The sequence below is a fragment of the Solea solea genome, chromosome 1 (genome assembly GCF_958295425.1).
Source record: "Solea solea chromosome 1, fSolSol10.1, whole genome shotgun sequence".
In the NCBI taxonomy this organism is placed as follows: Eukaryota; Metazoa; Chordata; class Actinopteri; order Pleuronectiformes; family Soleidae; genus Solea; species Solea solea.
In genome coordinates this window covers 40865003-40892700 of record NC_081134.1, presented here as the reverse complement: position 1 = coordinate 40892700, position 27698 = coordinate 40865003, and the positions used below count along the sequence as shown (strand labels likewise).

The following is a 27698-nucleotide window of genomic DNA, read 5'->3' as shown; positions in this document are numbered from 1 at the left end:
GGTGTCTTGTTTAATACACAGACTTCAGATGATGCACAGTGTGTATGAAAGTGTTCTTCTCCCTATTTTCCCTTCTCTCTTTTTTACTAATTCCGCCTTCTGACATTTTCCTTTCTTCTTTTTTAAGCTCTATTATTCTTCCTCACCTGCCGACTGTGCTTCCTCTTCCTCCTCTCATCTATATCCCTGCCCCCTCCCCAAAACCCCCTCTGTGCATTGGCCAGAGAACATGGTGTCATACCGTGACCCCTCTCCCCTCCCTGACTCTCCCCCACCTCCTCTTCCTCTCAAAAAGCACCATCAGCATCTCAGGCAGGTAATGTAAATGGTCATTGGTAATTAAAGTGTCAATGGTTAAATTAGTTTTTAGTATGAAATTAAGACAAACAAGGTATTACTAATCACATTAAAGTCACAATGACAGTGGCAAAAGATTAGATTTAGATATTTTTCTTGTATATATATATGAAGTTGTCATCTATTCAAAAATGAATTTCCCTGGCCTTCACCTTGCTATATCAAGTTTCTCTACCACCAGAGGGCACCAAAGTAAGACATCTTATAAACCACTCACAGGCAGGGACTTGAAATGATTACTCTAACTTTATAAAGTAGGACCATGTCAAATGACTTAAAATTATTTTGAATCTCATTAATTATTCTATTGATTTAACTAACTTAGTTTTTTTTGTGTGTGTGTTTGCGTGTGTGATCTCTTCTTGACCAGCATTTCCGTTTGCTGGAGGAGAAGAGGAGGTCTGAAAGAGAAGGTGGTTCCCATCTAAGTGACACATTACCCAGGAAGAGAACCGCTCCCAACATGACGCGCCAGTTCACGTGCGCGACACTCGGACGCAATTTCCCGTCCAAGGTACATGCGTGTAAACAAGTCTGTATGCATGAACGAGACAAATAAAGAGAGAAGATAGGAATGGTCACAGTTTGGGGTCACTAAATTGTCACTAAGTGTTTGAAAACAGTGTAATAATTGTCATTTATCGTGATTTAAATGAAGTTCTACTGTTAACTGTGTCTCTTCTGGATTCTTCACAGTCCCATCCACCACTGGTACAGAGCACAAGTTGTGGTAGCATTCTTCCAAGAATCTTCTCATTGTCCAGCAAGGAAACTGAATCTCGGTCTTTGCATAAAGGTACACACACACACACATTAGCTCACCCATCCACAAACCCCCTTGGAAACCAAGAATAAGGTTAAAGATAGTACATGGAGGTGGATTAAGTACATGTAACACCACTGTCAGTTTTCTCACTTTATTGTTCCTCCCTCTCTCGCCCCCTAACAACCACAACTGTGGGTTTGTGACATGAAAATGTACCTTATATGGTCACAATATCCCTGAGAGAGGTTTCATGTGTGGGAGTGCACATCATTGTGTTTTGTTTATCTTGTCGGTGAAGATTTGGAGGAATGTGAGTGGAGGAGAGCTGGTCCATCAGGGGACATACTAGAGTATTGTTTACAACAGCAGTGTGATTATTCGGTGGAGGCTTGAAGAACATTTTCTTTGTGCTATGTTGTGTGTGAACATTTCGACTTGTTATATCAAGTGATGGATGTCTTATGTATTCATTGTGTTCACAGTTTATCGTTGGCAAAAAGTCAATTTCTGAGTGGAGTCGTTCACATTTCCGACCACCGGTCATTTCCCATCATTAAATATTCTGCTCTTCACTCACCACTCCGATCATTATTCCCACTGTTTGCAGACGTTTGAGTTTACAGCTGAAAGATTAAAAAGACGACCAGTTACGCCACGGACCTTTCGCTTTATTATAAACTATACAAGTTTAATATGTAAACGTTCTTGGTATTTTAATAAAAATTATATTTACATAGCATTCCGAGCATCCACCTTTTTAATCTGTTCCAGATTTTGAGACAGAAAAACACAAGTTGGTGGTCTGGAATATTTTTAGGTTCTGTTGTGTTTTTGCCTGATGTTGGCACAGTCCCTCAGTGCCTTTGGTCCCTTGACCTGGCTCATCAGATGGGTGGGTCTGCTGCATGTGGAAGATAGCATCAGTTTTTTAGTTTGCTTCTTCCTGTACCCAGAGTCTCTGTCTGAGTGTTATAATTGTGTCACTATTCTCTCCCTCTAGTCCAGAGGATGTCTCATCTTCCTTCCAGAATACTTTAGACTGTCAAAATTACACGTAGCGCCACATTTATTTGCTAGCCCTATTCTGTGGACACAGAAAAGTGTGTGGATTTTACTTTCCTCTGAATGTAAAAGAGCGTGCTTCACGGTGGCGGGTCATTTTGATTCAGAATTGAAGCTGTCTGGGCAAACTGTTGTCACAGAAGAAGTGACAGAGACAGGTAGATGAGCGGGGATATTGTAACTAATTTGAGTTGCTACTGAACATACTGCTCTTTTTTTATTATTCATTTGTTTGCATTTGTGTTTTCAGGTCAGCCTGGCTCTCGAGCAGCTTCCCAGACAAATGTCTACCTCGATGCCTATGGGTACCGTGACAACCAGGCATTTGACACAATGAGTGTGGACAGTACGGACTCCATTGAAACTAGCATCTCTGCCTGCTCTCCTGACAATGTCTCCAGGTAAGTGTGTGTCACTGGCATGTGTTATTATGGGAATAATTAAGCCTGTTGGTGGTATGTTTTTCTGCTTTTAAGTGTAAAATGTGATGATTTGATATCAGGGCTTTGAGAAAACTGTCAGTCTAAGAAAGAATGACATGTTAGCTTAAATATAACACAAGACATACAGAAAATGTTCAAATCAAAAACACCAAAATGTCCCCTTGTGTTCATAATATGAAACACTGACTATATAAAAGGGAATTGGCGACAGTGACAAAAACAGAAAAGAAAAGTGAGCCAAAACTGATTTAATGTAAAAAATGTGTAGAGTTTTCCCGCCTTTCATGGACCCTCTTAGGAATTGTTGAACTGCGTGTGTTGTGAGTTGAAGGGAAGTCTTGATTAGTTGTTCAGGGTCAGGTTACACATGACAGAAAACATGAAGACTGAGCGTGTGTGTGTGCATGCTGAGTGAATGTGATTCCTCAGTCAACCCCCTCAGGTTCAGATGAACCAGTATTCGTATGGAGGTACATTTGGGGGTTCAGTCCGTTTGGACTAAAACCATGTGTGCATGCTTTCCCTCTCTCCCATTTTTACAGTGGTAGCATCTGTCTTTTTTTTTCCTCCCCTTCTTTTGTTTCTTGCAATGGTATGGTCTTGCCTCTGCACATAGATTTTGCAAAGTCCTAAATCACTTGCAGATTGATCTGCCCGCTTTTTTTGAGTTTTCCCTGCATCTGTGATTCTCTGTATGGCTTCAGCTGGATTTGGCTGTACCTGCTTGCGTTGGACTGGATGATGTGTGGTGTAACGTGGATCAGTGCTGTTTTACGATAGAACTGGATTATTTTTTTTCTCATCTTGTCCGGGATGTGTCCCATTTTGTGGAGGTACAAGTGTTGGAGCAAGATAAAGTTCTTTTTAACTAATCCAAACACTTGAGTTGATGTGGGTTAGTCTGCAGTGATGATGAGTGCGATTCCCTCTCATCGAATGAGGTAAGAGAAAGACAAGGGAATGGGAGAAAGTAAAGGTTGAATGTTACAGGAATGTTGCAGTAAGGGACAGTAATTACAAAAAAGCATGTGTTGTGTTAGATTAGTTGAAGAATAAATGCAAAGTACTGGGCTAAAATAGCTGTCAAGGGCTGATTTATTTGTCTTTTTGTTGAGTCACTATTATTATTACATTAATGTTATAAAATGTGCTTTCAAAAAATGTTCTGTATTGTTAACTCTGGTTCTCAATAATTTGTTTAGACTCCAATATCCACCACTGATTAAAGTGTGTTGCGATATCATCAGAGATTTGTTGTATATTTTCCTTTGGTACCAGAAAAGAGAGAATTTTTGTGTTTAGAATTACAGGGGGAGTTAAAAACAAACAAACAAATAGTTTAATGGCACAAAAACACGCACAAATCCTTTTCGTTTGAGGTAAGCTGAGAATCCATGTCATGTGCAGATCATCTGGAGACAGTCAGCAGACGATCGTCTCGACTAAAGACAGACATTGAAGATCTGTGGTGAGATGGAAAGAGAAAAGAGGCCTTCTATTCTTAGAACCCCTTAACATCAAGGCTTCCTTTCCAAATGGATTTCCTTATTGATTCAGCACACATGCCTGATAAATCAATAATTATGAGAATGCTTTTTCATTTAGACAGTAATTTAACACACTATCCCCCCGGACTGTGTTTATTTTCTGTATATTCCCACAATCTAAGTAGGTTTACACATTTGCTACAAACAAAACTACTTGCTGCATATTTGTATGTTGTGTACTGTAACATGTGAAGGGAAAAAAAGACAAAAAGTTTGGAGATTCAGTTTGTCGTGTCCACTGCAGCTCGAGTAGGTTTTATTCATTAAATTGATTGCAGTGTAGCATGAAAAAGTCGACATGCTGTTTGATCGTGACTGTGCACCAGGTGGTGGTTTTTACAGGGAAAAAAAAAAAAGATCCTTGTGTTTTTGTTCCTGATGTGTGTCATATGTGTTTCTCTGCTCCAGTGCCAGTACATCAAACGTGGCCAAGCTCGAGGAGATGGAGCGTATGCTGAGAGAAGCTCAGGCAGAAAAGAACCGCCTTCTCGAGTACAAGGTCACTATGAGTTAAACAATATTAATCCTCTGCCTCTGTTCATGGTAGAGACGGGCCTGATATAGGCTGTAGACAGTTTTTCCCCCCAAAAATGATACTAGGGGACACAACTGAAACTAAATTCCAAGCTGAAGTAGCATGTAATTAAATTATTCTCCAGGAGCAAGAGATGGAAATGCGAAAGCAGGCGCTGGAGGAGGAGAGGAAAAGGAGGGAGGACCTGGAGAAACGGCTACAGGAGGAGACGAGCAGACGCCAAAAACTCATCGACCGGGAGGTGAAACTGCGAGAGAAACAAAGGGCACAGGTAAGAGAAGTGCTCCACTCTAAAGTCTTTCATTTTGAATTTGAATGAACATCTGGTTTGTTTTGATAAAGCAGATGCATCTGTGTGGTTTCAATGAATTGTATATTATCATTATTTGAAACCTTTCCTTCTTAACAATCCCGTCCACTCTTGCCCCCCCAGTCTCGGCCTCTAACACGGTACTTACCAGTGAGGAAGGACGATTTCGACCTGCGGGCTCACATTGAGTCAGCGGGCCACAGTGCAGACACGTGCTTCCACTTGTCCATCTCCGAAAAGACCTGCAGAGGCTACTTGGTCAAGATGGGAGGCAAAATCAAAACCTGGAAGAAACGCTGGTTTGTCTTTGACCGCAACAGACGCACACTCTCCTACTACGCAGGTAGGACAGAAGACGCATTCACACTGTGCATTTTGTACCCAAATAAAAACACAGTTACTGATTCAAATACACAGACGAGATTGTGTGCTGTGTCTTCAGAGATTTCCTTTCAGTAGTTTGCTTTTAGCTCTGATGTGTTTATGATTTAAGGGAAACCTACTGTTCATGTTGCATCACAATGACAAGAAACATGAATAATTTAGGAGGCACTTTATCATATGTGTATTGTCAAATAATTTTTTTTAAATACATCATAGGTGGTGTACAATGTTTTCACTTTGTCTTATAGGTTATGTTTTCTGAGTAATCTTGAAGCTGAATGAAATAAGTATGTATTTTGTCTTTCCCTACTTTCCCTATGTTCTGCAGATAAGCATGAAGTCAAACTGAAAGGAGTCATCTATTTTCAAGCCATTGAAGAAGTATATTATGATCACTTGAAGAATGCACATAAGGTATGTGTATGGAATTCCTGTCTTAAGTATATTTAATTGTAACATCTTTCTCAGCTACGCTTATTTCTTAACTCCTTACTTCATTTTGGTGTCTTCTTCCTTCAGAGTCCAAACCCATCCTTGACCTTCAGTGTTAAGACTCATGACAGAGTCTACTACATGGTTGCACCCTCTCCCGAGGCCATGAGGATCTGGATGGATGTCATTGTCACGGGTGCTGAGGGATACACACAGTTCATGGTGTAGTGGCGGTGTTATGGGTGGCAGGATTTGCCAATCTATTCCTTTTTTTTTCTATAAATGGACTTTTGAAACATCTGAATGGATGATGATGATATTGTTGTCTTCTATGCTGAATCATGAGCACAGTTCCTGTTGAGACCGCTGCCTTTAGTTAAAACTAAAGATATCAACATAGCGTTTTATCTGTGTCGTTTGCAGAATGGGCGGGGTTTTCCAATTTTATGTGGACCATTCCATGTGAATTAGTAAGCTGATGATGTATTTGATGGTAATTCTGACAATGTAATGCAATCGGGTCAAAACGAAGACATGAAGTTCAGGAAATTGGTGCTAGGGTGCGCTGCGGTGCTCGGTTGTATCTCAAGGATTTGTTTAGTGTGACTTTTACGATTGAAATGTTGACCTGCGTTTATGACGATATGAGCTCACTGTAACCCCCCATTTTTTTATTTTATCTAGTTTGAGTTCTATATTATGTCCACATATAAACATCTCAGTATTAACATCGTTCAGTCATGGAAAAATGTGTAAAGGGTTTTAATGTGAGATTTTTACTGTCATTTTTTTTATTCCATTCTACATGTACTATATATAATGCATATAAACTGAGTCATGGTAGTTGAGTTGATGTATATGTATCATTACTGTGGAATTTTCAGATCAGAATTTATATCACATAACCTTATTGTATCTCTTCATTTTATACATATATATACAGTATATTTACACAAATATTCTCAAACTTAAGCAGTGCCTGTTTTATATGCGTATATCATTTACTTTGAGCCTCTAATGAATCTCCAAGGTGCTATTCTTAGAGCGTTAGTAACACCTCTAATCCATGCCACAGCATATTTACCTTGGGATATAATGATACACATGATGTTTTAGTTCAGTCAGTCATTAAAGATGGATTAGATGCATCATTATTATTAACCGTGTCAACACAGGCTCAGAAACGAAGCTGAAACAATTTGACAGTTAAAGCAGAGGATTTATTTGTGATATATGTACATTTTGTTGTAGTTAAATGTAAAAGTAGTTACACAAGACTTAATTATTATCCATTAACTACTAAAGACTCCAGCCTGTGCCTTTTTTTTTATTGTCATATTTTGTACTTTATCATGTGAATTGTCTATATTTTTAAGAGCTCCTTGTAATTTTACACTTCAAATACCAAACTGTGAGAAATGACACAGAAATGGTCTTTGCTAAAACAGTCTTTTTTTCTCGTGTCGCTTAGACACAATCTATGGTACAATCTGTGCATTGAGACAGATTATTGTGCTGCTTTGACTCATTAGCTTTCGATGCGTTGATGTTTTTCTCGTTTTACTGTTTCTCATTGATCACTAAAGCTGCTTCAATCATACTGCATAAGAAAAAAGGTCTGTTTTCTGATCGGTGCATTTATCATCTTTTTCTTTCGTCTTACCGACCAAAGCGCATGTTCATGCGGTGCAATATATAGACTACATTATATTTAAAAGGTATTCCGCGCTACTCATTCTGTTATATTGCAGCGTTATGCTAAAAGAAATGTTAAATTAATTTCCCCCTATCCGTCTATTATTAACAGGTTACACCGTGCAACACAGCAAAAAACTGAGTTTTAGAAATGTATGCAATATTAAAATGAACAAACTGTGCTAATTGTAATTATTTTATGCTGATCATATTATACTGTATTTATGCCATTACCCGTGCATGCATTTTTTGTATTTCTACATGAATAATAAAATGTATGTATCTCTTTTTACATTGTCTACGTTTTAAGACGTCTGATTTTGAGCACACTGACAACATTTCATCACACAGAGATCTCCGTTTGCATTAAGCTTCTCCACAGTAATCAACAAATACCAATGTAACTCCTGTTATGGAAATCTGTGCATGTGATTTCTAACATCTGCTTAACATTTTTATACTAGTAATTAACCATTGTTTTCTGATTTTAGCCATCATTTTGATGTTGCACTGATTTGTAATACGGAGGAAAATTAAATTCTCACTCCCTGTTCCTGAAACTGGACATAATGAGAAATATCCACTCTTGACAGCAGAAGGCGCTGCTGCTCAGCAAAATGACATGGCCATTGCTTTAATGGTCCTCTTAATTAGTGGATGATTGATTACATGTGTGACTGGGCTGGCAGGTCAACATGGCATGACATTTGATTTAAAATAAGTCTTGAATGTAGCATTAAATAAAAATGTGTAATGAAATTCTAGGCCCATAAAAGAAGACCGTAGCTAAACGGAGTCATTTTAACAAAGTTAAAAGGTCACAGAATTACAGACAGCAATAATATTATTTAAAAACAATCTTCTATCAGTAATTATTCAAAATGTGTTCACTGAAAGGGAAGGGGGTTATAATTTAAGGCAAATATTTAATTCCAAAATTCTTAAGGCTGCACACTATGTCAGTTTGTGTGTGAACAGTTTGGTGGAGGAGCACAATGAATGTTGAAACATAAAACAGATAAACATGTACAACAATGTTGTTTTTCTTTCTCAGGTTGTCTTTGATTATCCTCTTGTGTCTTTGTTGTTGTTGAAACATGAAATATCTAAACAGAACATAACAAAAGTGGCTGATCTGACTATTGTGCCAAAATTCTGGGTTGCAAATCCAGAAATCCACTGCTGGCACTTTAAACTGGAGTTGCATGAGAATAGGTAGTAAATGGATATGTTGACCTTCACTTCCTTTCAACTGTGAGACCTGACCAACCAGTTTGTTACATACAACTAAAATGTTTACACGTTACACTGATATCATGCTGCACACAACAGTATAAATAAAATAAGCCCAACTACGTCGTTACTGTGCATAATGCCGTTCACGGCAGGTTTCTGTTGAACATACTGCCCGTCAGGAGTTGTGTTTACATGAGCTTGTTTAAATACCATAAAGTTAATGTTTTCCAGCAGTAGAGATGTTACATAGGGGACACAAAGGAGACAACTGACACTTTCAACGAGGGAAAACGTCCTGTTAAAATCTGTTTGGGGATGAACTAGTTCTCACTTAATCCGTTTGCAGTTGTGGACACTGGTGACCATGTGTGACATATAAAGAGACACCTTCTGCACAACTTTAAATCAGGTCACTGGTGACGTCGACCACATCCTTGTGCTCTAAATAAGATGCTTTGCTCATACAGTTTATAGGTGATGTAATTTTATATTGCACCCTCTGGTCATTTAATCTGTCATCTGCACTCTGGTAATGAGTCTAGGAGGACTCTGCACTGCAGGCCTTATCTGAAGAAGGACATGGACAATATCATCAGTGGCTTAACATAACAATAAAAGCTGGATGTGCTCTTGGATGTTTTCTAACACTGAATAAGAACCCAATAAGGATGTTGGCAGACTGTGATTACATATCTTGCATGTCAGGTGTCATAGGATGAGGTTTGTGTAAAGGCTTTAAGGGTATAGTTAAGGGATATATTTAACGGCATTAACAGATTTATTGATGATAAGTCTAGGGTTCAGTTTGCTGTAGTGGCTATCCCATCTGATTCACCCTGGATCAGTTCAGTCAACAAGCCTTGGCTATAAATAGGCTCGGACCACTTTTGTGTGCGTGCCTGCGTGCGTGCTTGTGTGTGTGTGTGTCTTTGTGAGGACCAAAAAACTTAAAAAAAAACATAGGGAGAGGAAAGTGAGGACATTTTGGCTCCCTAAAATAGCTTTTTGAGGGTTAAGACTTGGTTTTAGGCTTAGGTTAAGGGCATTTAGTTGTGATAGTTAAGGTTAGGGTAAGGTGATAGGGAATGCAGTGTCCTCACTAAGAACGCTGTACAAGAATGTGTGTGTGTGTTTCTAATGAAATTTGATCTCAACGTGGGAGAGAGCGAGGGACACCCCCCTTGTGGTGCCTGTAATCGAGCGCCGAGCTTCACGATCGGCACCTTCGCAATTATGCACGGTTCTTGTCGGACTGGAATCCTCGTAAACACCGCAAACCTGACAAAGACTCGGAGCAGCAGCTCGTCAGCGTGTGCTTGTGTGTGTGAGAGTGAGTGAGTGAGTGAGGGAGCGGAGGCGGCGACGGCGACGAGCTATGTTTTATCACCCATCTCACCCAAAAAAATGACTCGACATGGCTGTGGCTTTGACACAACACACACGGCTGTGCACGCGACCGTGGGAATCATAAGCAGCTGAGAGAGAGTGAGGCGCAAACCTCGCCATCTCGATGAAAGTCGTAAGGTATGTCCGTGATTGTTGTTTGTTCTTGTTGTTGCTGCTTCGTGCTCATGGCGGGTCCACAGCAACGCCACAAGGCCAGCGTTATATTTCCCCTGTAACACATCACAGCAGCTGGACAGGCAGTGCGGCGTGTCTGTAGGTGTGTGAATGGGGGGGCTTTGCTTTGCTATGCTGTGCTAAGCTAACCCCCCGCTTCATATTAGGTGATGACAGCCCCGGAACACATGCTTTGAGATGACTACTGACACAGTTGTTTTGCGAGATTCAGTCGTTTCTTCGTTGAAAACGAAAGCAAACAACCAAAAACGACCACCGTCTTGCAAGCGCATGTTGACGGTTAGTGCCAGTCGTTATGGGAACATTAAAAGACGACAACAGGCTTCCAGGAAGTAACCAGTGCAGTCAGTGTATGTAAACATAATTTCCCAGAAAATGTGCACCTAGGCCTGCAGTAGATTTAAGGTGGGACCAAGCGGGATATACTGAATGGCTGAGACAGTCATAACATCGCCTTCAGGGCTAAATCATTCAGTCTCAATCATTCTAGGTTAATATTTGCAGTTTGCACATCTGCTCTAATTCTTGCATGTGTGCAGTGAGAGTCAATAAGAAAGTGTGTGTGTGTGTTGTCTTTTTTTACAATACCCTGGTGTTGTATCGAGGCATGGGACAATACCAACATCTCCTGTCATAATTAACCTGACCAAAATACAATAAAATATGCTTTAAATGTTCACTGTATTGATTTATGAGGGTTTATTTTGGAGAAATTGAATGTACTGTACACAAGTACATTGTTGTAATAGTGTATAAGTGTTTTAAAGTACAAATAGTTTTTTGTTTCTAAAGTTTTTGTAGCCCAAGAATATAACTTTTATGTGTACAGAGGGTGCCATCTTTTGCTGACATGTTTCTACAGGAGCCGGAATGGTAATTAATTTAATTAAATCAAATGAAATATACATGATTTGATCCATTCACAATTATTCTGATAATGGAATTCACCACTATCATCTTATTCTTAGGGCTTTTTGCATGATAATTTTGTATATTGTCCTAGCCCTAGTTGTAGTATTCTATTGGTTGGATCAGAACAGCTCTGTCATCAACTACAGGAAGTAAAAAAGGAATGTAAACAGACTGCCTTGTATATCCCAAAAGAACTTTGTGTGATTCCCCTTTACATAACCATAGTCCACTAATACACTTTAATTTCAAGTCTAATCCAAATTCGGGGTTCAAAACAAAGAAATCCTTGTAAAAGAGAAGAAAACAAACCTTTTCACAAGTGAGTGTATTTGCACGTGTTCTCTGCCAGACTCTTCCTTCCCTTTTATACTTAAGTTGACCTCTGTAACTGTTTGCCCTTGGCAACAGTGTCCTCCATGGAGCTTGCTTGTGTGTAACTAAAACAGCCATTGCTTTGTAAGCATAACAAAAGTCAGATATTCAGATCTCTCCTCAGTCAAAACTATGTCTGCCTTGCAGCACTCTACATTAAAGTACTGGTGCTCACTGGCCTTTAATGCATTATAGGGAGGTAAAAGCAGAGGACTCTTTGAAAAAGGCCTCAGGTTCCTCTTGGCTTTCTTCGTAATAAACATGGCCTGATATTAAGGAATAATGCAGTCAAATTGGCCAGTATGCAAAAAGCTCCATCAAATACACACACACTCACACACACATACATACATACAGTGGTGTGATGACACTGGTCTTTTGTCAGTGACATTCCATTTACTGGCTACAAGCTACAATGTGTGTTAGAGATGCTAATTTTGTCGTCTTTGTCGTCTTGCAACTGTCAATACTCAAAAGAGACACTCTTTCGGGTTTATAATAATTAAAATACATTACAATTTAACACTTTAAAGTAAACTTTGTCAGTGATTTGATTAAATTAAATTAAATTAAATTAAATTAAATTAAATTAAATTAAATTAAATTAAATTAAATTAAAATGAAATACCCAGGTGTGGTATTTAGATTTAGGTCCACAGACATAGACCTTTAGACCTTTCACTGTGGGTTTAATTAAAAAGCCTGCAAACTGTAGGTTCATCGACTTAAAGCATATCTGATGAGTACCATGTAGAGCTAAAGCCATAAAAAAGCTTTTATGGACCAATAAAGAATCTTGATTGATGTTCATGTCTGACATGTATCCAGTGCAGAGACTTTGACATGGTTGTAATTAGTAATTAACTCTTTGTGGTCTTTTGGTCAGTGGTAGTTTATGCTGCTTTCAGTCTCACTCACAGTCAAATCCGCCATTATGACGGTTAATGGATCTTTACAGTGATGGCTTGATTACAGCAAAGATAAGTTAAGTTATGGACCTCTAGACCTTCTCCTCTGTATCCAGGATGTTCTTGCTTCTGCTGCTCAGTTGGAGTACACATGCAGGTGGATGGATGAGGCTGTTCTTATGGACTATGGACGACAAAGTCTGTCCTACATGTATTAGCACAGCACCCAGCTTTACAAATTAGGTTTGAGTGCACTGTTTCGTTACTTACTTGAAACTGACTTGTATTTTTCTTATATCTGTGATGTTTCTAACTTGTGTATAGTTCTTTAGCACCACACAAAAAGTAAAGTAAAGTAAAGTAAAGTAATCTGTTAGTAACAGGGATTCAAAAATGACTCAATGTTTTTTGTAGCTATCGGACAAGTAATCGTTCTTTTTCATTTTGATGAGCTGATGATTCATAACATGAGTCTCTGACAGTGACAAGTCATGTACGTGTTCAAAGTGCGTACACACTTGAGCTGTTGACTATTTTCATAATCAATTTAATCTGTTGAATATTTTCTTGTTCAATCGATCAGTCCTTTGGTCCCTAAAATGTCAGAAAATTTCGATCCATGTTTCCCTTAACTTGAAATGATGTTCTGAAATGTTTTGTTAAGTACGCTACCAAAACTATTCAGTTTTAATTATTTCTAAAACGTAAAATTTTTACATTTAAGAAGCTGAACAATCAGAGATTGTTTTAATTATTAAAAAAAACACTTCCATGTTAGGTGTGCTACCAAAATGCCAGTTGCTGCACCTATGTATGACTGCCGCCATTATGCAAATGATAAAATGACAAAAATGACTAGGATTTAAGATTTAATCTGTGGCCTGTATGACAACATTCCACGACATATCAGCTGTGGTCTTATCAGCTGTGACGTGTTGGGAGCTTTAGAAGATGCATATTTGATATACGTCTTCCTGTTCTTTGTCGAAAAACACTGAAATCTGCAATGCTTCTATGAACATTTGATGGAAACTCAAAATGTTTGATATTCAGTGTAAAAATGGTCTCAGGAATAGACCAAATGACTTCAGTAGGAGGACTTCATTTAAGATAAACACTGCAAGTGGCAGAAAACATTACCAAATTAAATTTGCCTGATGCAGGTTAAGTCTCCAAGAAGCTTCATTATCGATTATTCGAGTATTAATCAATTACTAAAAATCAATTACGAGAAATCGGTTTGAATGTTTTTTCAATAATTAAACTTTAGTTATTTTTCAGATTTTTAAATCTGATTGATTCTGGTTTGTGGACAAAACAAGACCTTTGAGAACGTCATCATTTCCAGTTTTGGTAAACTCCGATCAACATTTTCTCACACTTTATGGACCAAACAAGTACTCAATTCATCGAAAAAATTGACCCTATTAATCAATTATGGTTAATAATTGTTAGTTGCAGTCCTGTCTTAGTGTGATATATTTATCCTCATAATACCAAATGCTGCCGAGCTGTAAAAATACAATTCTGATAACATTTGTTGAACCCATGTGGACACAAATATAGAAACGGTGCATTCTGATCGAGAAGAGTTTGACAGACAAACTGACTTTTTTTCGTGAAGCTTGTAGGAAAATGATGGTGTAGGTTATTCCAGATCCTTCACATGTTGACACTCCACTCCAGAGAATTCACTGATTCACCTTAATATACTCATAATCACCATAAGAAGAGGCAGGAGATAAAATATCCTAATAACAATAGGTCACTTAGTAGTGCATGGAGAAATAAATTCACCCTCTTTATTTGCACCATAATATTTCACAATTTTATTTGAGGGTTTTTATAAATGAAATTATCACGTCATCATTAGTTGTTCATTGATTATGTCATGTGAGGATTAACCCAATAGGCTGTTTCACAGCTGACGTTTTGACTTGTACATGATTGGTGACTTTGTTCAGTTCAAGGTTTCTATGAAAAGGTAAGATAAACAACTTTCACAATACCAGGAATCCGAAATGTGAAAATAAAATGTGGCCGTTATTTTCAATACATAATACAGTATACGCTGTGTTGTTATAAGTTGTCAAATATTTTACACCCAAACCACATTCTTGCAATGATACTCCTTATGTTTCTCTCCTCTCTCCTGTTTGAAATGACCTCCAATTTGTGTTCATTCTCCTCAATGTTTGTGTTGTAAACGTTTTTATCGCCGTGTGTGTGTGTGTGTGTATATATATATCTTTATTTCACATACAGTCCAAAGTTGGGACACAAAAGTCCAGAAGATCTGTACAGTAATTTCATTCAGTCATTTACCTTTTCTGATAAAGATCGTTGCTGCCCCCCCGACAGGTTTCAGATGTTTAACTCAAAGCCTGTGATTACTTGCCTTCTTTCTCACCTTTTCCCTCTTTCTGCTCCTCCTCCCACAGTTGGGTTGGATGGCCATGGACCCATTCAGCCAGCTTATCCTCACTATCTCAGTGACCAGTTTCTTCACCTTCCAATGGCTCTTCCACAAGGTCAGTCCCTGGATGTCCATGCGCATCAGCCCAGGCTTCGTTGGCCTCAGTGACAAGCAGAAGGTGGAATGGAACTCAAGGTGACTTATGGGTTTGATGTTATTAAATATACACATGCTATGTACAGAGGGGAGGGGTGAGCGCTGCTCACGTGTTGGCCAGTAGGGATTCGTTTCAGCTGGGTCCAAAGATAATCACTGGCTGTCAACCCATATATATTCACATGTAGTTGCTCTACATGGCTCTCCCTCAAGGTTCTGGTACTTTGGTGGGACCTCCATGAAATGGTACATTTTGTCAATTTAATCTCATATTAAATGTAGAAATGATACATTTATCTTTTACCCACCTTAAACCTTGTTTTGTTTGTTTACAGACTGAAATCAATGAATTCTGCATAGCAATCTGTCCCTACTATTTCTTTTTTTTTTTTTGCCACCGCTGACATCATACATTCGTGCAATACATGCAGTCATTGTGGTGGGTGGTGAGATGATGAGAATGTGTTCCTTCGCACTACAAGCTTGTATTCTCCCTGGTAACAGGATCAGTTGGTCTCTATTCTGTGACAGGGGATGTCCAGTTCCCCTGCAGTGTGTTTGCATACAGGCTGTCCATGTGCCTCTCATCTAATCTCATCTCATCACCATCACAAGCTGCAGGAAAGGGCCCAAGTCCTTTTTCATAAATTTATAAATTCTGCATCTGGCACCTGGCAACAGAAGCAATGTAAGATCAGTCAATGGTCAATCTGTGGTCAGGTAATCTGGGCAGGTGGTGTAATGGGAGAAAGTGCATCTGAATGATATAACATTGACTGGTACTGTGTGTCACTCTGCCTGATCCAGCGGAAAGTATTTTATTTATGATTGTCGTTGAGTGTGTGCTGAGGATTAAAAGTGGAGTGCAAAAGCATGAAATGGCTCCAAGGCACTTCTCATGAATAAAGACCGATCCTTTTGAGAAGCTTATTGAACAAAAATACAAAACAAAAGCACCCTAACAATGTGACTGGTTTCCATTTTAGGACAGTGTCAACGTTTCACGCACTGTTGGTGGGACTCTTCTGCCTCTACATCTTGTGGTTCGATGACCCCGTCAATGAAGACCCAGTCTGGTGAGAGTCTGGCTCTGTATCACGTGTAATATTAACTTTTACTTCCAATGCTTATCGACCAATGGCGTGGCCACATGTTGTAATGTGGATTTAAGGAGTTTGGTTGGTGTCTTCTTTTTTTTTATCTAAAGCCAAAAACAAGTGCAGAAGGTTTCCTTTTTGAATCAATGAATTGTATTCATAATACTCAACCTTATGACACATGCTATCACCATGGTCTTTTTGGCTCAAAGAATTGGCTCATTGGCCCATATCTTGAGTGTTAGGGGACGGAACCTAATGCTGTTAGATTTTCATAATGATCTACATCCCTGCATGATGCACTTACCCATTTTCTTACTATCTTCATTCCATTCATATATTTTCTTTTTTGATACTACCAATAAGAAAGATTGTCAACATCGCACGTGTAAGCTGTTCTTGGACGTGAAAAGCTTGCTCCTCCATGCGATTTCAGGAAAATGTCTGAAAGCAGCTGCAGGACATTTTCATTCCACAAACCCAGTCAAACCTAATGTCTATTTTCAATAGGGGAGATCCTACACTGGTGAAGACTAATGTTGCCATCACAACAGGCTACCTCATATCTGGTAAGACAAACATACTGGGTAGTGCATGTAAATGGTATCATGCATGAGGTGCTATTAACTTAGTAAATAATCATTTTTAAACAAAGTATTTCAGTTCACAGTAAAATTGTAATCTATTTCTCGTTCTTTTTTCCCTTGTACTCTTGTTTTACAGATCTGCTGCTAATATTTTACTATTGGAAGGCGATAGGCGACAAGTTTTTTGTAGTTCACCATCTGGCAGCGTTGTATGCTTACTACTATGTACTGGTGAGTGCCCTATTGTCCAATAGCAGAACATGCAGGCAAGATGGGAAGGAGACAACCAAGGGTGAACAGCTGTGTCCCGTCACGCTGGGTGTTCTTAACTAATTTAGCCATTATTCATTAAGTATCCGGGGTTATTTCCACACCAAATAGGTTTATTTAGTATGCACAAAGCAAGTTAAGCACAATCCGTATATCTGCAAGTGATGCTTTAAAAACAGCACGGACACATCAGAGAAGGATTTAAAAAAATGTGCCTGTGTTTCAGCAGGATGTCATTAACATATATATAAATAGTAAGATGTTTGTTGGTTATCTTTTTTAGATTGTTGTTTTGTGAGGATGAAAGTAACAACACCAATATTCATAGGTTTTGAATTAGTTGGACATTTCACTGAGGTTAAGCAGTTTATATTGTAAAGGCCCTCCTACCAAAAATAAGGTAAACCTGATATATCCTTATGGCAACTTCACAATGTGCACTCCTACTTTACAGTTGGCTCTTATCTGGATACAGAGATTGTTCTGTGTACTCAGCTGTGCTGTTCACTCTTGGTTCAATCTGAAACCCTCCAGGTCGCCAGGATCTGTCGCATAATTATTACAGAGATGAATGACTATGGTATTTTTTGCATGGAATGCTCAATAATGGTACCGGCTGATGACCCCCACCCTCCCTCACCTTACCCTTACAGTATCTGTGCTTTCTGTTTGCTCTACCGACTTACCCCCTTAAATGTTGTGTGAACTTGGACGAAAGCCAAGCTTTTTTCTGAACTAAGCGCAGCTGAATGCTGAGCTGTAAGCACTGTGTGCATGCTGGCAGCTTTCTACACAGACAGGCTTCCTTTCTTGTTACTGTGCATGCCAACAAACGATTTATAACGCTCTTAATTACTCACCTGAATATCGACTGTACCGTCGGGCTGTCTGTTTTTGTACCAGAGCCTAGTTCTGCCTCCTCTTTCTCTCTCTTACACTCCTCTTGACACAACTGACCAAGCCACTCATAAAACTTTATCCGTGTGATACCAGATGGTCAAGTGTATCAAAAAAATAGCCATGTCCTTTTTCTAAGACAATGTTGAATGTATTCTGTCAGGTGTACCCTGGAATTACTACAATCAATGTTCTGTATTTTCCTCATAAGGACATACAGCGTGGATTGCTCTGCTTCTTAATATCTATTTTTACACTACTTCTTTGTTAGCACTACATTTATTTTTGTTTATATCCTTTTAATGTTGATTAAAAAGCAGTAAAGCACCATAGACATTTTGTCTAACGCCCGCAGTCCATATATAAAGTACATTACACGGTTTCAACCGTCCAGTCATTGACTGGATTCACAAATTTCCCCTTTTAATGTGACATTACACATCATGTTTTCGTCTGTTTTTGTACGTCGCCATCGCCATTCTACTTTAAATGCAGCCATTCATGTGGAGAAACGGAGCAGGCTGCTATTTAAAACAATTAGGTAGTGGAGATGAAGTAGGCCATACTGTTCACTCATGACTGTTTTCCACAGACTGGATCTGAAATTCATGTGGGAAAACAGAATGAATGTTCCATTTAAAACCACCGTCACGTTACTGCAGGCATCATTACAGTTACAATTAACGATGCCAAATGTCGTTTTCATTTTGTTAACTTTTGTACTCCACTTTGTCACATGTTGTCTTATTAGTTAATGTGTCGAGCGCGTTTACGTGGTAGTTTACATGTCAAATATACAAAAAGGTGTAACTTCTCGATACATAACTTAATATCTTGAGGTATATGCCCTAATTAAGGCCCAATTAAATGTATTTAGAGTTGGAAAATCTGTATTAAAATATACAAATCAGCCTAATTTAATGAATGCTTTGGCGTGGTTTGATTATTGACTCGTCATCTACTAATACCTTGGTCAAAATTGAGTTCAGGTCTATTTCTGATCGAATAACAGTGTCGTTTGTGTGTCAAATTGGACAGCTGTGTGCAGTTTAATGCTTAAAACTATGAAACTATATGCTGTTTAAATGTTAAATGCATGCTCTCATTTCGTCGTCGTGTCGCTTCTGAGTTGCTTCCAATTGTGGTGGCATCTTTTTTTTTTTTTTCTTTTCTTTTCTTCTTTCAAATGTATCCGTCTAGTCTGCCTGTCTCTGTGTCCTTCCGCTGACTTTAACATCAGTAGCCCCCTCTTCAAACCCCCACATGCAAAAACTACCGACAACTAGTTGGGTCGTGTCATCCCTGTTCATGCAAAAACTACCAAATGAGTTAGTGAATCATTCAGAGACCAAAGCAGGTCTCGGTCTAGATGGGGACTTCTTTATTCCTATCTTGTCTGCTGTTATTGCTGCTGTGTTGCGCTGAGCAGATCTGTTGCCCAGTCACAGTATGGACTTACCAGTTCCTAGAGGTACCAGCATGCTCATGCTAGATGAAAAGTTTACATCATGTTGTAGAGAAACAGAAATGCAGATATACCCCTGTTTATGTTGCATAGTAAGTATGTTTCAATGGCCCAGCTTTTGTTTCAGCTCTGACGGTAAGTCTTCTTTTACATGCTCTAAAAATCAGGCCACAAGCCAAGTAACCCTGGATTCTGTTTTTGAGATGTTTTTATTCAAACTGAATGCCGTGATTCTTTTAAATCCTTTTATTGAGTGTGGAAAAAACAAAAATGGTAACATTTAAAATGACCGCACTCGCTGAAGCACGTGTCCAGATCGAGCAGTTAACATGAAGTCCGTCATTTTAGCATCACTGTTTAATGTTCAACAGTTGATTAAGTATCGTAGGCCGACTCAACAACATTTAATATCAGATATCCTGAACCCACATTGGTTTTATCATAGTCCTCTCTGTTCAGCAGCAGCTAAAAATTGCCATGAAGCAGAATAAAAATAAAGTCATTTATGCTTAGTTTACAGATTTTCAGGATCAGGACGCTGTGGAATTCAGGCCATCGTCTTCAAATTTGTGACATGTTTGACAGTTGAACATTTTACTTTTTCTACGCTGCATGGCTTGTAATTGCTCCCATAAATAGTGGCTGGCCAAATGGTTGTATGTATGTATGGTTGTACTGTTTGTGTTTTAAAGTCTGTGATGTGTCGTATCTGCTCAAGATCTGTGTAAAGTTGAGATCTTATCCGGATGAATTGCCTTTCTGTGTGGTCTTTACACTTTGCCCACTAGGAGGAGAATGTCTAGATCATGTTTAACCCTAAATAAATCATTTTATGTGATGTAAAGGCAGTCTGTACTATATCCATGCATTGACCAGACTGTTAGTAATTTGCACATCACGGGGCCTTTGTGCCCATTTCCTTGTGTAGTTGATGGGTTTCTGCTCACAATAAATGAAGAGAATGAATCATTCGGAAGGGATATAATGGATGATGGTCTAATTTTGGCCTGCAAATTTTCAAGGAATGATTATGTATCCTGACAGAGAGATCTGTCAAAAAGCTCTTAATTTGTTGGGGACTAAATCTAATTTTAGCTCGTTTCCCAAGCCCTCCAATTAAATCTTGAATTTAAATGAAATTAAATTATGAAATAACTTATGTCCTACAAGGTCTTGAGATATAAAGTATAACTTCACGTTGATGCTTTGTCGAGATCTTTGCTGTGCAAGTGAAATGAAACTGCTGTTGTTCTTGTGACATACTGATAAATGGTATTGTTGCCCTGAGGAGCAGATGGTACGTCACCTTGATGCCCGCTGATTCAAATGACTCTGTGTCTTGTTCTTGTCCCTTTTTATTTTTTTCTTGTCTTCCTGTTCTTGCCTTGTTCTTCCAGGGCCAAGGAATGTTGCCTTATTTTGCTAACTTCCGTCTGCTCGCTGAGTTTTCTACACCGTGTGTGAACCAGCGGTATGTACCTTGTTATTAATGACCTGGGGCCTCATTTATAAAACTGTTCACATGGAAGTGTATAAATATTTATTTATTTTATGAAACCATCTGCACGCATGTCCCACGCCAGTTTCCATTTATAAGTCACAATCAGCTCATAATTTGCAAGGTTTAATCATCACCCATAGCTGCCTAAAATAAATAAATAAATAGAAAAATGCTCCAAATAATATGAATTGATCCAGAGTAACTGGAATTTCACGGGAAACAGAATTTTACTTGATGGTGAAGTGGATTTATACAAAACTCTTTTGGAACGCTGGCATGAAATGAAACCCAGAACATTGAACACTGAAGCACAATATATGACAATTATGGATAGATAATTCACTCAGATCTTCTCAGCGGAAGCAAAAGTAATATATCCTCCAGTTGAAGTTATTTCATACCACAAAAGTATTGTTTGATAATTGCAGCATTTATTATTATTAATAATAATAATAATAATAATAATAATAATAATAATAATAATATCTTTAATAATATCAATAACATAAATGAGGCCCCTGAGCTTTAGGCCTTGAGATTCAGGGTTGATGTCTATCCTGTATATTATTTGTTAGTTGTGTTAATTGTGAGAAATGTTCATTGTATGCACTTATGGCACTGTTCAGACCTGTTATTCACATCATCCTGAGTGATTCCATTGTATGAGGACAGCCTTAAATACAACTGTTCACACCCAGCAAATGTGTCCAGGATGCGTCTCCTGTGACCGCATGAGTTATAGCTGAATGAGTCGTCTGTGAGCAGACCTGAGGACGTATTGGGAGCGTTCAGACCTGTACAAACCTGTTCACTTGTGATCCAATCTCTCAGAGTGAATGTTGACACCAGGTCTGAACGGCGTCTATGGTTGCATGCTCTTTATGTCTAGCTGAGCCCTGAAGTCTGAAGTTAAACAGTGATTGTCTTAAATGTAGTAATGTGTGTATCTTTATCCTGCTAGACACTGCTTTGTGTTGTGTTTCAGCTGGTTCTTTGAGGTACTTGGTTATCCCAAATCCTCCCGGCCCAACATGGCAAATGGCGTTGCCATGGCTTTAGTCTTTTTCATGGTCCGCATCGCCGTCATGCCAGTCTACTACAGTCGTATGTATGCAGTCTATGGCACTGAGGCCTTCTACCTTGTGCCGTGGGGTGGCCGCGTAGCTTGGATCGGCTCCAGTATCTGCTTGGACATCATGAACGTTATGTGGATGCATAAGATTGCCCGAGGCTGCTACAGGGTGTTGCGCTCGGCTCAGCGGAGTAAAGCCAGCGCACCTCAGGAGAACGGGAAGACGGATTAAGGGAACCAGGGTGTTAGCGGCGAGCAAATGCCACAACAGGGATGAAATGACGTCACAGTTTGGACCCTTACATGTCGAGCTTCTTCAGTAGTGGCACATCTGGAACTTGTGACATTACTGGGCTGAATGTGATGAGGGAAATGACGGAGTTCACTAAGATGCAGTGATGGACCGTTTAACCGGCCATCCATAAGCCATGAAATGACGTCTTAGCAATACTCTGTGTGCATGGCCACTTCTTCTTCTTTTTTTTTTCCCCCTCTCCTCTCAAACAATTTACAACGACGCAAACAGAAGTCGTCCTGGGATAATGGACTGTTAGCCCGACCACAAGTTGTCAAAAAAAAGTTTACCGTTCTTTACATATTTATTGCTCAATACAAGAATGAACGCTTTGCATTTGCGTTGACGATGGAAGCAAAGATTTAGAGGAACCTTGACGAACACTTTACACATTATTGGTCCGTGCCATAAAATCATTGTGCACTGCCTCATGGAGGTGAAGAGTCTAGCATCTTTTTTTTTTTCTTTCTTTTCTTCATGCTTCTTAAAAATCCAAATACCTGATTCAGATTTGTAATGTAATCGCCAAAAATGAACATCACTCATTTATGTCAATCAGTCGTTCATTTAAAAACCAGCCTTTAATGTGAATTAATGTCGCAGTTGAATGATAAATCAACAAATGTAGGGTTGAAGGGCATTGGCACCATGTATGTAGTGCATTTCTTTGGTCTTGCAGGGATACATATGGCACAAATGGTTCAAGGACATAATGTACTGGCTACATAAAGTGCTAAAAGGGAAACTGAATGTCTATACTGTGTTTTTACTCTGATACTGAGGAGTGCAAGAAGTCATTTTTCTAAAAGAAAAGGGAGTCCACAGTCAAATCTGACTGTATACAAGTAGATTTTTTCACCGAACGCAAACAGAAAGGTTTTATTTATATGAACAAGAATGTGTCGTTAAAGAGCCGATCTGAGAGTCTGCGTTATATTTATTATCATGCATTGTATGTTAAAATAGATGAACCCAGTGTTCCATTAATCAGATGCTTTTATTATATTCACTTCACTTCCTGTTTCTTATATGCTTTAGGCACAAGAAAGGTTTGTTTTATCACAGACAACGTTTGCCAACGAGCTGCATGCTTCGGTGTCCCCCAGTTGATTTCTGCAGATTTAAGTTTGGTGTAAAATCACAAACAATAACCAGTGTTTCATATGTCAAATATGTTATAATTGTTCAGGAGCATTGGCATAAAAAAATAGCTTCTGGCTTATGTTGTGTTATGATATACAATCAGCTTTCATGATTGCCATGTGTCTGTTTTTGAAGCGTTTTCTACCATTATAGAAAGTGAACACATGGAACAACTGCGCTCAAAGGTATTAAGGGTTCATGTCTCATTTGTTCAAATGAATAGTTAGGATTCACAGATGATTTACGAAAACAAAACCTACTTGAATTTTCACTGTCGGTGTATCGTTTTTACTCGCTGTACATCAAATGCTGTCACAGAAACAGGGATTGCTAGTTTGCCTTGCTGTGTGTTTGAAAGATTTGATTTTGTTGCCTTTGTAAAAACAAACTGTAACTGCACAGTGAATCTTTTGTGACTCGAGTCCTCACTGCACTGTGATCTAACTGTGTTTTCCATTTCCAATGTGATTGTTTTGGAGGGTTTTTTTTTTTTGCCTTTGTACCAGATCAGTTTCAAATGTAAAACCAAGAGGCTTTTAATGACTGCCAGTTTCAATGCTTTTACTTTGGTTCCACATTTAAAAGCTTAAAAACAATATGTATGTATACATGCCAGTGCTCGAGCCATTACTTGTCCATTCTAGAAAAATGTGTTTTGTTTTGTTTTTAAATTCTTTTAATAATAATAATCAGTGCCAACATGTTTTATTGGTTCACATCAGCTCTGGTTCAAGTGACCCATTTCTAATCTTTTCCCTCCCTTGTGGCTTAAATCAGATATGATTCACTGATTCAGATGACGTCAGATCCGTTTCTCGAGGTGACAAGAACAAGAACAAAGTTAAAGTTAATTCTGCAGAAACTCCTCGGACGTTAATCACGTCCACTTCAAATTTCTGGCCACTCACACAACAGTTGTCAGACACCACACAAGAAAAAAAAAGTTCTGCCCAGATGAAGCTGCAAGAACTCCCATACCTGGCCTTTATTCTTGTGTGAATTTGCATTTACAATGTAAGCCCTTTTAAGTCTATTAAGCAAGGATTTCTAAAATCTCAAAATAACGCCATTTTCACTTTTCCTTTTTTTTGGCCTATTATTCGTTTTCTAGTCAGTAGCCCCGCCCTCCATGTAGTTAGTGCCCCCAAAGGTTAACCTGTGATATCAGATATGGGTCACTTTTGAAAGACGATGTAAGCAGGCCTTCCAAATTAATCACACATTGGCATCATATCACAATTGAGCCTCAAGCTCTGCAGTGTAAATGCAGCCATGTTAACTTTTCTTTGAATTACACCATCAAACCTGTGTGTTTGGGTCAGGATGATGTAAAGTTATTGTGCGTGTGTGTGTGTGTGTATATCATGTACATTACATATCACTCACTCGCATCTTAGAAGACAGGAAGTGGTGTCTGTCCGTGTTTCACTGAATGTTAATTGGAAATCAAGCAGTTTTTTTGTTTGTTTTTTTTGTGGACAGCATCAGACGACCACTCCTGGTCAGTTAGGTGAAGATCTGTATGCATCATGGAGCATGGTCCAAATGGTCTTCACACATTCTGTATAACTGCATGTCCTGTTGCATGGGGATTGCACTGTAAACGACAACAACTACAACAACAAAAAAAGCATATACAAATTGTGTTCTTTTCCTTAGTACATGTACATAATGTTTATTTAAACTTTATTCTTCTACTGTGTCACCTAATGTAATCCAGAGATGATGATGATGATGTTATAAGGAGAACATTTTAAAGCGGATATTTAGTACAATCTCCAGCACTGAGGTAATCAGTAAGAGAATACTTGAATACTAATCAACACAGTTTTTAACAACCTGGGCAGTGCAAATAAACATTAATACTATGAGCATCTTGCATCATATGTGTACCCTTTTTTTTTTTATTATTAATATTATTAATTAGTCCACAAGGATGGATGTCATGGTGACGGCAAGACGCTGTTGGCTGGTTGACATGGTGTCAATGTCTCTGCTGTGAATGCTGCATGGAGAAAAGATGTGAGTAGGTGGAGGATTCATTGACGATCAATGTGTTGGAGAAAATAATAGTCATTCACATTTCTTTTCTTTTTCTCTTTTTATCAGGGAGAAATGTTCAGAATCCAGAAGTGGGTACGTACAGTCCTCTATGTCAAACACGTGACGCTTGTCATTGTTCATACAATCCAAATAAACACTATGTATGTTATTGTAGTTGAACATAATAGTCAAATCTGAACTGACTGTCACACTTCCATAATTATCTTTTAGGATCTTGAGTAAAAGTACAAGTATCTTACCAGAAAATGACTTTGGTAGAAGTTGAAGTCGCACTTATCTGATATAAAATGTACTTAAGTATGAGCGGTAAAATGATTAAAACAGTGACGAGTTAGGATTAAGCCATGGTGGATGGTGGGGTTCAATTCCTGGCTCTTCTATTGTGTGTCCTTGAGCAAGACACTTGACCCCATGTTACAGCGTGTGAAACTATGTAGTGTAAAGCGGCTAATCAAGACTACACCATTACCATTATCAACTCTTCTTTTGTATTTGGTAGTAACGAGTATCAAAGATAGTTATTGGGGAAATGTGGTGGAGTTGAAGTAAAAGTTGCTAGAACTGTAAATAACAAAGTAAATATATGTGAATTATGTACTTGCAGTACAGTAACAAAGTATTTCTACTCTGTTACATTACAACACTGAATAATACTGAGTTTAAGTGATCATTAAAGTAATTCTGGCATCAGCAGCCATATCTAACCAATTTTACTCACCATCTCTTATATTTTCTCTGATATTCCTTACATTTCTATATGTACACCTGTCATCTATATAATACAATGCAAATGCATACTGAGTATGCATTTAATTTACCTTTGTAAGGTGAAGAGAACACTGCCAAGAACATGATTGAAGTCACAACAATAACCTAACATAAGCTTTTATGAGAGAAATGACTGTGATCATAGTCTCACAGGAGCAATATACAGAAACCTTTTACATACTCGTGCTATAAAAACATAATTACTGACTCATGGCAGCTTGTGCAGTACTCGGTACAAGAGAATAACGAAGTAATGCCACTTGATATGGCTGAGGCGTTTTCACTTATTTTCATTAGATTTCAGTTTATTACTACATATTGTTGGTCTGTAATCACATTTTGTTTATAAAACACTACACAACTGCATTATTATTGATCTGTGTTTTGTTTTTTTACATCAAAGCTCTTCATAGCTTCTCTACATAATATGAAAATGCTTAGTCTTAAAATATACAGGTATTTTTGTGTTATGAATAAATCCAGTGTTGATCATCAGCGTTATGTTGTTGTACCAAGTGAATGGTAATGTGTTATTTGAGCCACCAGAGGGCAGTGTTTTCTCGTCTTTGTTTTCACTTTATCCTCCATGTGGAGGATAAAGTGGTAGAAGATGAATGAATTAATGAATTGAGATGAGATTAGGTTAGATTAGTTCCACATCGGGCAAAAGGGTCAAAATACAAAAAAAGGTAAAGAATAAGATCATATAGCTTATGATTTGGAAAATATGTATAAAAACTTAACATATAACAATAACAATAACTTGCCTCATAATTATGCATGCAGTGTAGTGTGGAAACAAATAGTATCAAGGAAGGAAGTTGCAGTGAAGAAAAGATGAACATGTCTTGGTAGTCATGGTTACATAGCTGTAGCTGTGCACATCATATTATTGTGTTACTGTGCTTTGTACTAAAACACAAAACTCATCTAGTGACAGGTGTGTGTTATGTTTATACTTCTACTTCTATACATATATATATATATATATATATATATATGCATATTTATACTGTCACTGATTTTATTCATATTTCACATTAACATTTGCTCATTCATTCCCTCTTTTGTGACAAAAAGGGTAATTTCCCTGCCCATGTGTGGCATCAATAAAGTGTATGTGATCTTAAGATGTTGTACAGAGCATCCATGCAGCATGTCCAAGATATTCTATTTTCATAACCAAATCTTATTTCTATAGCGATTTGCACCAAACTGCCTTCACTGTGTCTTGAACGTTGAACTCCGGAAGTGTTAAATAATCCGAGTTTGTGTTAGTTCAAGTCACTTCAAGACAAAGGTCTAACACTGTCTGTCTGAATCCCTGATAAGGATTCCAGGAATGATAGTCTGGATGGATCTATTTACCTGCACATGATGAGAGGAGTGGGTGGTCTTTACAGTGGACAGCTTTTTCTTGGTGTTTT

General features: G+C 38.4%; 2 protein-coding genes across 6 annotated transcripts in view; both read left to right on the top strand.

Moving 5' to 3' along the window:
- Positions 1-7823, top strand: part of phldb2b (pleckstrin homology-like domain, family B, member 2b) — a 36873-nt gene extending 29050 nt beyond the window's left edge. For all 5 annotated transcript variants that reach the window (XM_058625573.1, XM_058625581.1, XM_058625556.1 and 2 more), the window contains 8 exons: positions 728-871; positions 1054-1153; positions 2436-2586; positions 4584-4674; positions 4835-4981; positions 5144-5363; positions 5733-5818; positions 5924-7823. In XM_058625573.1, coding sequence (XP_058481556.1) covers positions 728-871; positions 1054-1153; positions 2436-2586; positions 4584-4674; positions 4835-4981; positions 5144-5363; positions 5733-5818; positions 5924-6064 — 1080 coding nt within the window. In that variant the 3' untranslated portion in view covers positions 6065-7823. The remainder of the gene's footprint in view (positions 1-727; positions 872-1053; positions 1154-2435; positions 2587-4583; positions 4675-4834; positions 4982-5143; positions 5364-5732; positions 5819-5923) is intronic.
- A 1841-nt stretch (positions 7824-9664) lies between these two features.
- On the top strand, positions 9665-25310 carry LOC131459367 (TLC domain-containing protein 4-B-like). The gene is made up of 7 exons (XM_058629117.1): positions 9665-10291; positions 14982-15151; positions 16099-16188; positions 16720-16778; positions 16933-17027; positions 20826-20899; positions 21915-25310. The coding sequence occupies exons 2-7, from the start codon at positions 14991-14993 to the stop codon at positions 22231-22233; spliced, it is 798 nt and encodes a 265-aa protein (XP_058485100.1). The 5' UTR covers positions 9665-10291; positions 14982-14990; the 3' UTR covers positions 22234-25310.
- The last annotated feature ends 2388 nt before the right edge of the window (positions 25311-27698 follow it).